The sequence below is a fragment of the Artibeus jamaicensis genome, unplaced genomic scaffold (genome assembly GCF_021234435.1).
Source record: "Artibeus jamaicensis isolate MK-2021 breed Jamaican fruit bat unplaced genomic scaffold, CSHL_Jam_final contig_432, whole genome shotgun sequence".
NCBI classification, from domain to species: domain Eukaryota; kingdom Metazoa; phylum Chordata; class Mammalia; order Chiroptera; family Phyllostomidae; genus Artibeus; species Artibeus jamaicensis.
In genome coordinates, this window is record NW_026521828.1 from 14,425,029 (window position 1) to 14,439,184 (window position 14,156).

General features: G+C 37.2%; 1 protein-coding gene across 1 annotated transcript; it reads right to left on the bottom strand.

Annotated features, from left to right (window-relative positions):
- Positions 1 to 1,787: 1,787 nt before the first annotated feature.
- MARCOL (MARCO like) lies at positions 1,788 to 10,945 on the bottom strand. Its single transcript, XM_053665885.1, has 5 exons — positions 10,897 to 10,945; positions 8,294 to 8,966; positions 7,951 to 8,224; positions 5,955 to 6,076; positions 1,788 to 1,857 (listed from the first exon to the last, which is right to left on the bottom strand). Exons 1-5 carry the CDS (start codon positions 10,943 to 10,945, stop codon positions 1,788 to 1,790), a joined length of 1,188 nt encoding a protein of 395 aa, XP_053521860.1.
- Between the last annotated feature and the right edge of the window lie 3,211 nt (positions 10,946 to 14,156).

A 14,156-nucleotide genomic window follows, 5' to 3' on the forward strand; every position in this document is an offset into this window, starting at 1 on the left:
TCCTTATTTTTATAGATGAGACATTCTAGACAGAGAAAACAATGCTTTACAGCATGTCACTTCAGTATGAAGATGTCAATTGTTTCTTAGTACTTTGTAAAATAAAATTTTATTTATTTATTTTTAGAGGGAGGAGAAGGAAGGAATAAAGAGAGAGACAGAAACATCAATGTGTGAGAGAAACTAGGGACCATGCGCCCCAACTGGGGACTGGCCTGCACCCCAGGCATGTGCCGTGACTGGGAATCAAAATGGTGACCCTCGTCTCTGCAGGACAACGCTCAACCCATGCCAGTCAGGGGTTCATCAGTACTTTGATTTGAATGTGTGTGTGTGTGTGTGTGTGTGTGTGTGTGTGTGTGTGTCTATCCAATAACTCACAGGTACCTTACTCTGAAATTCATGGCCTACCTTGGGCTCTGAGAAGGTTAACTTATTGCCAAAAGTGTCCATGTGCTCTCTCCTTAAACAAAGGCTTGTCTTTGGGGACTTAGAGTGAGTGATCAAAAAATCAGAATGTGTATCAACCAATGCCAGACCTCGAAATTATTCCTCCCCACAGTTTTCATTTAACAACCATGGAATCTACCTCCAAAGAGGGGGAAAACAAATTTAGGTAATGTTTGTTAGCCATTATGAACAAAAAGCAAAAGCTCTGCTCATTCTCACCCACTGCCCTGTTTCCACTTGTTCTAAATGGGAAATAACCAAAAGCAACCCACTAATGCAATTGTATGTTTTTATTAATTAATTTTTAATATTTAATTTATTGGGGTGAAATTGGTTAATAAAGTTATATAGGTTTAGAATATACGATTCTATGATACAATATCTGTATATTGCATGGTGTGCCCAGCACCCCATGTCACATCTTCTTCCATCACCAGATAGTTGGCCCTCTTTTCCTCCTTACTACCCTGAAGCCCCCTTCCCTCTGGTAATCGCCACAGTGTTTATCTGTGTCTATGAGTTTTTGTCAGTTTTCTGTCTCATTTGTTCATTTGTTGCCTTCAGTTTTACATCCCACATTTGAGTGGAATCATAGTGTTCTTGACTTTTTTAGTCTGACTTAAAGGGCCTATGTAATATGCCCTGTTTGCTTTAACAATTTAAAGTTTTTACAAACCTGGTAGCATAAAACTTCTTTATTCCTAGATGACAGCAGTCATCTCCTGCATGTTCTGAGATGTGAAATGTTTCATCTCAGACTGAAAAAGGTACTCACCAGAATAAAGAGGAAATGCCAAGGCAATGAGGAACATAGCTTTGCTCCATGATGAGAAGAAAGACATTTTATCAAGTCTGTGGAAGAAACCTTTGGCATGTTTACATCACATGACACAGGGACACATTTCCCATCTCCTAAGAAAAGTTTCTAATTGGTAAAGAAACCCCTCTGCCCCTTTGAGTCTTAATGAAGGTGGACTATACTCTCTTTGCTCCTCACAACTCTCAGCTTCAATGGGACAGATACATGAATAGCAGGCCTCCTAGAGATGTGAGTGCAATTCCAAGACAAGTCCTCTCAGCACACTTAAGAAGGAGCTGTTCATTCCCACCCCTTGGCTCAGCCCAAAGAGGCCTGACTCCATTTAAGGAAATGTGCATGTTGGATTCTCCATTCTTTCTCAGAGAATGGAAGCATTTCAGGAAGGACTGAGCCAGAGCAGTCCTCACAGCAGCACTGCACCCCCAGGCCACCCCACAGCTTCCCCACCTGACCTACCTGAACCAGACAGGGCAGTGGAGACTGTGGCCTACAGCTCGAGAGACTGTGCCTGTTCTGTTTACCTTTCTTTCTCAGCCACTTCCACCTGCTGAGGCGTCTCCTTAATCTGCTTGCTGGTGAGCAGCTTCCTGGGGCAAAACAGATGGCTTAAGGCAGATAAGACTCTGAGGTATTTTGTGTTCTGCACCATGAACTATCTCAATAGGTCTTCCCTCAGCAAGGGGTTTGGGCCAGTTTGATCTGATGAACACAAAGCATGAGGATGGGAAAAAGTAATAAGAATAATTATAGATCCTGAGATAGAGCAAATATAAGCCTTCCAAGCTATTGAGTTGGAAAGAACAAGAGAATCAAAACCAGTCAAAAAGAGTTTTATGGAATGTAATTTGGCCCATGCCTAGACCCTTAGTCTGTAACACTAAAGCACAGTAGACTCAGGGGGAGATTTGCTTTAAGTTTAAACTCTTCTTAAAGTTTAAATTTAAGTGTTTTATTTTGCAATATTCATAGACTCACATACCATTGTAAGAAACTATTAGTAGAGTTCACCTGAACCCTTTAACTAGTTTCTGCCAATGGGAACATCTTGTAAAACTATAGTACACATTTCCCAAGTGGGATTTGACATTGGCTAGAGACCTTTTATCAATGTCACGTTCAAGATTGTGAATCAATTGCTTATAAACGAGCTCCGTTTATGAGGAGTATCTGCACAACCAGCTCTAGAGCCAAGACTAGAGGATAGGATGTGAGTGGCAGAAACAGGAGAGACCTTATTGTGGTAATCATTTTTGACATATGCATGTATCCAATCATCACATTGTCCACCTTAAATTTATACACTGTTTTATGTCAATTATATCTCAGTAAAACTGGGAAAAAATAAAGAAGGCTCATGGAGTGAGGGTGAGGCCACATGGAGCAATGCCTTCAATTACATGTCTCTCTAATTAATTAATCTTCATAGTCTGATTTCTGAAAAGTCTTTGGCAGTAGAAATACCTGAGTCCAAATCCCATTGCCACTGAGTAACCTTGACACAATATTTAGATTGTCTAATAAGCAACTTCTTTATTTTAAATGGGCAAGCAAAAATTCCTGTCTCTTAGATGTTAGGGATAAAATATTAAAACAATCTGCATTCAGGTTGGGTGTTAGACTTGCATTTGCCATTGTATTCTAACCGCCTTTCACAGCAGTGGAAAAAGCTGGAATTCAGGTAAGGAACTTTTGAGTGTAGCACTAGTCAATTCCAATTTAGTGGAAGAACACAAAATCTGATGAGTGCAGGAACTGCTCTATTATTATAGTTTCTTATAGTAGCTTTTTGTATTATTTACATGGACACCATGAGAGGCACCTGAGGCAAATCAATCCTTCTGGTACAGGACATCTGAGGAAAAAGTCAGCTGAAGCTTGGAGTTGAAATCATTGTGAAGCCTTCTACATCTCATACATTCAACTTCTCCATCCATATATATGTATTTATCAGCAGACATCAGGAGCAGGAGAGACTGACTGCCTGTGAATCACGGCAGACTATAAGATTTGGGGGTTTTGTTTTTATTAGCTGGTAAAGGGAAAGTTATATGTATGAATTAAAAGTTTCATGAAGAAAGAAAAAAATATATAATTTGTATCAGAGGTGAGGTAAGGAAGCAGAAGACTGTGTCTTTAACATAATACCAATACTAAAGGAGATAGAGAGGAAGAGAGAGAGGAAAAATGGGTAAATTTACTGCCCTGTACATTGTGGGGAAAGAAACCCATCACTTTGGGAAATAACAGGAAGGAACTACCTGAATTTAACCTAGGCATGTAAAACACCAACTAAGATTTGGATGCAACATTTTCCCAGGTCACTGAATAATGTGGGCTTTTTGTTTAGTTTTTTTTTAAACTTCATACTTTGAAAAAAAAAGGATTTAAAAAGTCCACATTTCCCAATATTTCAAAGAAGTCTAAAGTCTTCCAGTCTACCGCCTGACTCAGAAGAGACCAAATTTGTTTGGTGTCTTATACTATGCTATAAAGAGGCTCAGGCAATGATCAATACAAATGTATCTGGGTCAGACCAGTCAAGTACAAAACAAGAAAATTCTAAAATGCTTCCTTTCAAGGAAATAATATAAAAGAATCACTTGACTGAACATAGTATGCCACAATTTTACATTAAAAATTCTACTTTGTTAAATTATCTCAGAAATAACTTTGATAGTAAGAATTAAACCAAAACTTTCATGACTGGACAGCTATTACATTTCCTTCTCCTTAGATTTAACTACTTACTTTGTCAGATACTCCAGCTTTTCTCTACACTTTGATCTGGACCGTGTGCCCTATTCTATCATCTGCTTTCCTGCTACCCTTGCTGTGTTGGATCCACGTATTCCAAATAAAAATTACTATCTAAATTCCCTACTGCTAAACAGAGCTCCCTTGGATATAAAAGTACTTGCATTCACCACTGACCTCTGTTCAGTATCTCTGATGTCATTTTTATTAAAGTATTCTTTTTACCAGCTCTGATCTCACAATCATATTGGGTTTTCTTCCTATTCTTGACACCCATGTTGGTAATCAACACAATAAATATCCTAGTGAGACCTTTCTAATCAGCTAGGTTTTAGACTATGCGAGATTTAAATCACAATTCAGGTGAATACATTAAATTTCTACATTTCAATATCTGTAGATTAATGGTTTTAAAATTGATCTGTGCTCGTACCTTTAAAAATGTAATAAAAGCTTTGGACACCCTTAAGGGAAAAGTAAACAGAAACTTTATTTTGCCTATGGTTCCAGAATATTCTAAAGCCAATTAATGCATCATTTAAAAAATCTTAAATCAGTTTCAAATCAAGTGTCCAGAGACGACCTGGACTGTGGTTTAAACTATAGCTTGTTACCAGACTTGTAATGTAAGTATTTTTTAAGTGGGAAATCCTTTTTTTACATGCAATGATGAGATTTTTATATCTATTAGGGTTTACAATTGCTACTATAGGTCCTGAAGTATTAATTGCTTTGAACAGATACAAGGTTTGTAGAAGTCTTGAAAATAAACAATCCCAGAAATCAGAAGCAACTGTGGAACTGACTTTATTCACAGTGAAACAAACTTGAAAATAATGTAGGATCCATCACATCTGTTAGACTTATGCTGACGTCAATTTAGAACTCCCAGGAAATCCACTGTTTAAAGATAATTGAAGGTGAATTTTGACATTCCAGGCAATTTGGTTGCTGTAAATGCTTAGCATCTTCCTTCATAATCCAGAGTCAGGTTTCCATCACTCAACCTCAAAAAAAGTTATTGAGAGAAATCAAGGACCAAGTAATTGTGGTACCACCATAGAGAGAAAATGTGATTATTTGAAAATCATGTGGGGAAAAAGCAGGCCAGGGCTCTGGATTGACTTTTTAATATCAACTGTTCTGAGAATTTGTAAACTTTGTGCCAGCCCTTTCTGGTCTTTGGACAAGGTGCCTTATCTATGAAAGGGGAGAAGGAGTACTTAACTTTCCTTCAACTCTAGCTTTTATGACTACAGGGGACACTCGCCTTTAACATTTATGTATTTCTGTAATAACTACTTACCAAGCACTTAATAAACTATGGAACTATCAAAAACAGGAGAGGTATGATTTTACCTTATTCCTACATTCACAGATAAACACAGAAAATAAGTGTTTATTTTGAAAGCTGGGATATCTAACCCTTTCTTGGCTACATATTCTAATTTTAAGCAGCCTTATAATTATTTTTTGTAGGTAAATAAAGTGTAACGCTTAAAGGTTGGCATGGCTTACCAAAACCAACCTTTAATTTTGTTCTTTAAATTTAAAATATACCTTAGTAGTTTACAATTAGAGATCCTTCAGATTCAAAGTCCCTTTTATCCTCTAATAGATTTTATTTGTTTGCTGTTTTTTTATTGCAAAAAAAATGAAAGCTCCATGGGAGCATGGAATTCTGTGTATTTTGCTCATTATCTTATCTCTAGTGCATAGAGCAATGCCTGGTACATAGTGGATATTTAATGAATATTTGCTAAATGAATGACTCAATAATAAATAAGAGAAGCTGAATATAAACATACCCTTAGGACAAATACCCAGGGAACTATTAGGAGGAAACTACAAAGGCACAGAGAAAAATATTCTCTATTTCCTTTGGTTAGAATAGTACTTTCTGATCCAAAGAAACATCAAGTCCTCTTACCTTTTTGCTTCATTAAATAGACAATGGTTACCATAGGTTTTCCCATCAGAACCACAGACTGGTTTGTAGATAGAGTTACATTTTGTCTTTCCAATTGAGTTCTTGCTGCTGATGGTGTCAGTCTGCGGTAACATGAAAGACCATTGGATAAATATGGGAGACTCAATTTAATTCTGATATTGTAAGAAAAGAAACATTTATTGCTCATTAACTATTGAGCAATAAATTGAGCATTATACTAAACTAATCATTTTGTTGATCCTTTGTATTTTCACTTAATCCATGCAACAATGTAAGAGTATACATCTGCCCCATTGTATAGTCACAGGCATACAGTGTATTTAAGTGACAAACCCAAGACCACATGTGTGTTAAATATCCAAGCTGGGATCCAAACCCTGAGTTATCTGACTCCAGAGCCCCTGCTTTATTACATGTTAGAATGCCTTTACTTTAACTTTCTAGATAAGCCTTCTCCTACCTGATAAATGATAATTAGGGAAAAATAATACTGGCAAATACAAAACACATGTGCCCATATTTATTGTACCTTACTTTTTTCTTGTTTCATAAAAGAAAAATGAGGCAGGAGGTAGACTTATGCAGAGTCAGTTAAGTAGTACCTGAAGGATTTCCTCGGAATCAAGTTCTAGAATGACAGCAGCCTTTGAAAAGAAAGAAGCTTTGACTAGCAGGTGGGAACAGAAACACTAAATGCCCTAGGGAAGACCTATAACAGGAAAGTTAGTCTTCTTAGAGCCAAGGAAAATGAACAAATACCTTGGTATTTTCCACTGGTTTAGAGTTGACCATCTTCTTCATATCAATCCATTACTTTTATTTCCACATACTCTGTTAAGTGACAATCCAAACACTCAGAGACCTTCCAGTGGTGGCATTAAGGTCTGAATGGCAGGAATGTCTGTGAGCGATTGTTACTTCATGCCAGCCAAGACATAAAGACCAAGAGTGACAGGCAGCTTTTATTTCAAATGGAGTTGAAGAATGATCAATTATGAGATAAAATGAAGTTTCATTAAGATAATCGCATGGAGGTGGTGTTCTAGAAAACTCTTTTGGGTATATTAAGTGAATTGTCTGGAGTCATTGTTAGATGATACTAGGAGGCTGGCAGTTGAGAGATAGACTGGCAGTGAAGGCAGAGCACAGCAGAACTCAGAAGGCAATACAGGTGTCATGGATGTGCACCTGTTTGCATGATGGCTCCCAAACATCAGGCATTCATCTACTTATCTGACAAGTAGTTCAAGAGAACCCATCCTATGCCTATGTTCTTCTAGCATTTGGGGATACAAGTTTGGAAAGAAATGGTACTTTTTAAAGGAGTTTATGCTAACTGAGAAGGCAGTCAATTACCAAACAATAAGGTATACATCACAATAAAGTATATCATTAGTAATAGGAATACATTTGTAGAAAATCAAAGGATTCTATACAGTGCATACAATAAGTGAGCAAGAATGGCATGATATGTCTGTTCATGTCCAGTTATGAACAGGGCATTCAATCTTGAAAACTTTTAAATGTCATGCTCAGGGGGGTGGAATTTATCTTCTAGGTAGTGTGGCACCACTGAAGAAGTTTCAGCAGAAGAGTGACACATCAGATCAGATTTGTGATTTAGAAGTACCACCAGAATGCTTCGTAGATTATGGAAACTAGCATGAAACATTAAATCTGGTAGAAGTGAAGCTCAATTAATGAGGGTTTGAGCTAGTGCAGTATAGGTAGAAAGGCTTGAGTGGAAAGAGTAGAAGGACATGAAAGATGTAATGGAACACAACAACACTCACTAATTAATGATCATAGATGTGTACAAAAATAACCATCTCCAAAATCCCTCTCCTTTTGTTGAATCAGGGTCATTGCAAAGTGCTTGTCATTAGTACAGTGAATTCTGTTAACCAGTTCAAAACTGGGAAAATAAAATGGCTGAGATAAGATGACTGAAGAAAGTGAAGAAGTTAACACAAACCTGACTTTCCATATTGCCATCCAAAGGGTTGCCTACATTTTTTCTTTCTTCTTGATTGTAAAAAGACCTTGGTTTTCTTTGTTGGCTAGATGATCCTGGCCTCCCTTGCTGGCTAAAAGGTCCTGGTTTTCCTTGCTGGCTAAATGACCCTAAACCCCCTTGCTGACTGAAAGATTCTGACTTTTCTTGCTGGCTGGAAGATGCTGGCTTCCCTTGCTGGCTAGCTGACCCTGGCTTTTGTTGCTGGCCAGAAGATTCTGACTTTTCTTGCTGACTAGAAGATACCAGTTGTCCTTGCTGGCTAAATGACTCTAAACCTCCTTGCTGGTGGGAAGATGCTGGCTTCCCTTGCTGGCTAGAAGATCCTGGTTTTCCTTGCTGGCTAACTGACCCTGAACCTCCTTTTTGGCTGGAAGATACTGGCTTCCCTTGGTGGCTAGAAGATCCTGGTTTTCCCTGCTGGCTAGCTGACCCTGACTTTTCTTGCTGGCTGGAAGATTCCAGTTTTCTTCGCTGGCCAAATGACCCTAAACCACCTTGCTGGCTGGAAGATGCCAGCTTCCCTTGCTGGCTAGAAGATCCTGGTTTTCCTTGCTGGCTAGATGACCCAGAAACTCCTTGCTGGGTAGCAGACCCTGGCTTTACTTGCTGGCCAGAAGAGTCTGACTTTTCTTGTTGGCTGGAGGATCCCAGTTGTCCTTGCCCATTAGCATTTCCTGAACTACCTTTTTGGTTAGATTCTCCTGAATGCCCCTGCAGACCCCCAGCCTGATTTAAAACTCCTGGCTTCCCTTGCTGATTAAAACTCCCTGGTTTCCCTGGCTGGTTAGAATACCCTGGATGTCCTCGCAGGATAAAAATTCCTGGTTTCCTTTGTGTGTTGCCATCTTGTTGCTTATTAGATTCCTTTTGTCCTCCTTGACCATTAGCTTTATTTTTTTCCTTGAACATAAATGCAGGTTCTGGAGCCTCTTCTAGTTTAATAACACTTGTCTTCAAAGTCTGGGTTGAAGACACTGAAATGATACCATTAGCACAAAAATAAAAATAAAGTTATTTAACTTCAAGAAGTTAAAATCACCACTATTCATCCAAGATATAGTTTGTAGTTAATGCTTCTTTGATATTTTTTTAACCAAAACTCAAGAACAGAGTCTTATCATTACATCTCATAACTTGAATATTTTGGTTCCTCCATTTCTTTCTTGACTGTATTACCTGGTTTCCCAAAAGCATGGGGTCAAGACAGCTTGCCCCATTTCTACATCAGAGTGTGAATTGTCTGAACTAGGCCTTTATACTATTCCAAGATCCTTTTAATGATTTCCTCATTAATTAAACAGACTATGATTAACATCTTTTAAAAACTTCCTCCATATCACAGAACCGTTTCCCATATTCCCAGCATCACCTTACTGAAAATGGCATGAACTTCCTGCACATAAAAGCTCTCAGGCATGAGCCCTCCTTTCATATTCTCTTCATCTTTATATTTGCCTTCTGTAGATATAGTCTTTCCCTATGCCCTACTCTAAAGATGTGGTTTTCCTTCCTGAGAACATACTTTCCTTTTTAATCAGTATATGTCCACCATTTCCCATAAAGGCTTTAGTATCAATCAATCAATCATAGTCTTCCTTTTGCTTTTCCTCTTCTGATTTTACAAACTCTAAATACATGTTAAGCATGGCTATGTATTGTAATCAGGTATTCCTGATTCCTTACTCTTATTTACCCTCCAAATCTATATAAATACTACATGTGTTATTAATGTACTTTCTTTCACCAACAAATGCCTACTGAATACATACTAAATGTTACCTAGCAAGACACTGAAGTACACAAGAGATATGGTATCTGCCATCATGAAATACACGTTTTAGTAGGGGACTTTATATGTATTTGTTTTTTGCATATAAATATATTTTTACATATATACATATTTCTCTTCCCTTCCCCCATCATATCACTTAGCTCTGCATTATTACTTCTTACCTCTATTATTTTTACAGCTCCATAAGTGGCATCTCTGTACAATTTTCCTCACATCTAATCCATTTTCAATATCACTACAGGCTGATAGTTCTTAACAGAATTCGTCTGATCAACCCTCTACTCAAAACCTGAAAACAACTGCAATGCTCAAAATGAGAAGAGAACCACTACTTCTTGTGTTCCAGCTATAAGCAGCTGAAGGTAATAGGCACTTTACCTTCATTACTTTCTTTCACTACATGTAGGAGATCATAATTTGGAGATTAATTGGAATAGGTTTCATTTAACCTAATTTATTGTCTTGAGAAATGTATTATCTGTGTCATTTATATCTTGAGAAATTCACACTGCTGGCTGGACATCCTAACTGTATGAGGTAAGGAATGGAGAGAAGCATGTTGGGTGATTGGCACCTAAGGAGAATGCAAGTAATGGTGGCTGATGCTAGCATACACATGATTCCTCTAACAACATGTAGGAGTATATAATTATTTCCATTATGCAAATGAGAAAAATAAGGCTAAAATAAGTTAAATAGATTACCCCCAAACATAAGTAGAACATTGGAAAGCCAGGAGTTGAACCATTTTCTATTTGACCATACAGCATTGAATCCTCACACAAAATTATATCTTTTACGGAACATAACAAATACTCACAAACTCTTATAATCCTTTTAGACTGAATTTTCTTTCCAGTCTAAAGTTTTACTTGTCTCTCACTCACTTGTCTCTGTTTCTCTTCAGGCACACCAAACTATCCACTGTTGTCTCACCTGATCAGTATTTTTATGCCCCTGGTCTGTATGTTATCTAAAATTGCCTTGTTCCATTTCTCTGATAGAGACTCCCATTTTTAAAAATTTCTGCCTAAGTATTTCTAATAACTGAGTATTTCTATTTTTTTACTTCAAGAGTTGGAAGAAAAGTCATTGAATGTAACTTTTCTTACCTGAGAACATGGTCAAGAACATGAAGGGAAGGAAAAGGAAAGCCTTCATGTCACAGCCCGTTGTTTCAGACTCAGCTGAGTTGAATGGAGCTAAAAGCCACTCTTCAGTAGATACTCTCTGACTAAACATGTTGATCACCACCATGTTATATATTTGAAAAATCCTCCACCCTAATTGCTAAACATGGTCATTGTGTTTGAAAAAATTACAGAGCAACTTTCACAAACTGGAAGGTGTTGCGTCTTGAGTGGATTGTCATTTTTAAAATTAGCTTCACGCCCCAACTCCCATTAATATCCAAACTTTAATATGCTTCTATCAGGTATATTCCTCACAGAAAAAATTTACAATGGAGAAACTCCTCTGGGAAAGTAAATTCAGTGTTCACATTTTTTATCGTTAAGAGAAGACTTATGTTCAGTCAGTAATCTTATTGACCCTGTAAGGTTGTATGTCCACAATAGACATTCCCACGACCTTACCATGCAAATAAATTATGTGCCAATTACTTACCCCAAATTATATTTTAAAAGCAAGTAAAACCACATTGAGTATTGGACATTTGTAAGTGACGAATACATCCAGTGGGGGATGATGATGGGTAAGGTAGTTTTATGAGGTAACAGGAGACAATAGATTTCATGTGTGAGAACAGCACTACACTCTTGGCCTTCTTGCCTCAAGCTGTTATGCCAAACAGAAGCTCATGGGAAAGTCACCTTGGGATATTTAGTCAGTCATAAACTCAATGTTATAAAACACTGGAATATTGTGTTCAAGGTTGGCTGTCCCATAGAAGAAAAACTTGAATTAATTGAAGCATGTCTAAAAGAAAATGACCTTGATAAAGTGAGGTCTAGAGACCATAGAGCAAAAAATTCATTGATGGCAGTGAGAAAAATAAGCTTGAATAAAGACAGACTTTGCAGTGATATTGACATTGCATTCATCATCTGAAGGGCATTTGTATGGAGAAAGAAGATGGAATTTGATCAGCATAGTACTAGATGACAGAACTCTTCCAATATAAGTGCAGGATAAACATATTTGAATTCTAAAGAAAATTTTAGCTTTGAAAAGGAAGATGAAAAAGATTATTTTTACAGTCTCTTACAGTTTTAAGATCCCCAGATTTAGGGTTTGTGGATTGTGTTTGGTTTTTATGTTAGCCTATTTAGAAGAACAATATTTTTAAATGATAAATAATTTCTTTTAAGCAAGACAATCATTTTAAGGCACCAAGAGACAAATTAAAAAAATTATAGTAAGAAGGCAACCTTTTTCCCCTACATAATTATTCTCTATACCAACTAGAATTCATATGAATGTACATATGTATATGTACACATAAATGTATATATTAATATATACCACATATAATGTACCTCATATAACTTACTCCATATTATATACACATTTATTAAAGGTCAAATGATTTTTAACAAAATTTCATTTTGAAAAGTTTCAAAATACAGACAAATTGAAATAATTGTACAGTAAAAACCCATGGGAGACCATCAGCATTCTTCAACTAATATTTCGATACATTTGCCCAACTCTGTATTTATCAAAATGGGTAAATATGATACCAGTTAATTTCATATCCAGAAACTCATCTATAGCATTCAATACATTGAATTCCTGAATATCAACAAGTAGACCACCATTGCTGCATTTGCATTTTTCTAAAACAAATACTTCTTAAACACTTAGCACCATCATCTCTCTTAGCCATGCTTTAGAGTATTGCTGAGGTACTCAACCTCAGTGAGTATTGTTGCGTTGAGTAAGGCAATGCACTCTTGCTTTATATGTTTTTTTTCAAACCATTCCAGAGGTCCTTTTTAATCATTGCTTTTAATTTTCCAATACTTCTAAAAGGTATATTTATTTTCTCCTTTAATGAGAATTCTCCCCCCTTTAGAATTGTCTTCCATTATTGTCTTCTTTTATTTATAATTGGGAGTGAGGTCAAAATTCTGCCCTGGAGTAGACTCAGAAAAGACTCACCCCAGCCACTAATTAGAGAAAGGGAGAGGCTGTCTCATGTATCCTGGAGTGGGATTCAAGGTCAAGGCTATTCTTTTTTTTTTTTTAAGATTTTATTTATTTATTTTTAGAGAGGGGAAGGGAAGAAGAAAGAGAGAGAAATATCAATATGTTGTTGCCTCTTACATGGCCCCCACTGGGAACCTGGCCCGCAACTCAGGCATGTGCTCTGACTGGGAATCCAACTAGTGACCCTTTGGTTTACAGTGCCACACTCAGTCCACTGAGCTACACCAGCCAGGCAGTCAAGGCTATTCTTATAGGAGTCATCATATTTGAGTGGAAATAACAGCAACAACGTCAAATGACCTGAGGTGTTTGGCTCCCCTCTTTTTTTTAGCTATGTGATCTTATGCTAGCTGATCTATTTGTCTCTCTCCCTTCATTTGCCTTTTATTTCTTCCATTTCTCTTTTCTCTTATTTATAGAATTATGATATTACCCCACTGCCAGAGTCAAATTTTGACAAGAGTTTTTTGGTTTGATTAAAAAGTTCATCACTGCAGTCTAATCACCTTGGTTTCTGATGGTAACCTATTTCATAGTGTCCTGCATCCAGTTAACCTGATTCTGTCTCAGCAAGCTGAAGGGTGGGGAACTTTGAACTCCCTATGTGCTTTCTCCTGCTGGATACTCTAGCCACTATATTTCCTTCAATTCCTTCTCAGCGGGGAATAAAACTTGTCAAGTTCTGTTCTTTGAACCTCAGGAGGTGTGTGAAGACTGAGCATAGTAAAAGCTAGAAGACTTCAGTTATATAGCATTCATTAGGCTGTCTATTCATACTTAAACATAAATAAGTTGAATTGAATCCAGCAGATAAATCGAATTGTTTGGTCTGATCTTTTAAGTTCATATTGCATGGAAGAAAATGTCTTTTATTTATTTTTATTTTTATTTTTTTAATTTTTATTTACTTATTTTTCAAGTACAGTTTTTTGTCTATTTCTCCCATCCCAGGCCCCCCGCCCCGTGCTCCCCACCTCCCTCACATTTCCACCACCATTAGTTATTGTCCTTGTGTCCTTCATACTTGTTCCTCCAAATCCCTCCCCCTTTTCCCCCTTAATTTCCATTCCCTATCCCCTCTGGTCACTGTCCCCTTGTTCTCTATTTCAGTGTCTGTTTTTATTCTGCTTGCTTGTTTGTTTTGTTGTTTAGTTTCCTATTAAAGGTGAGGTCATATGTATGGAATTTTCTCAGAAAAATA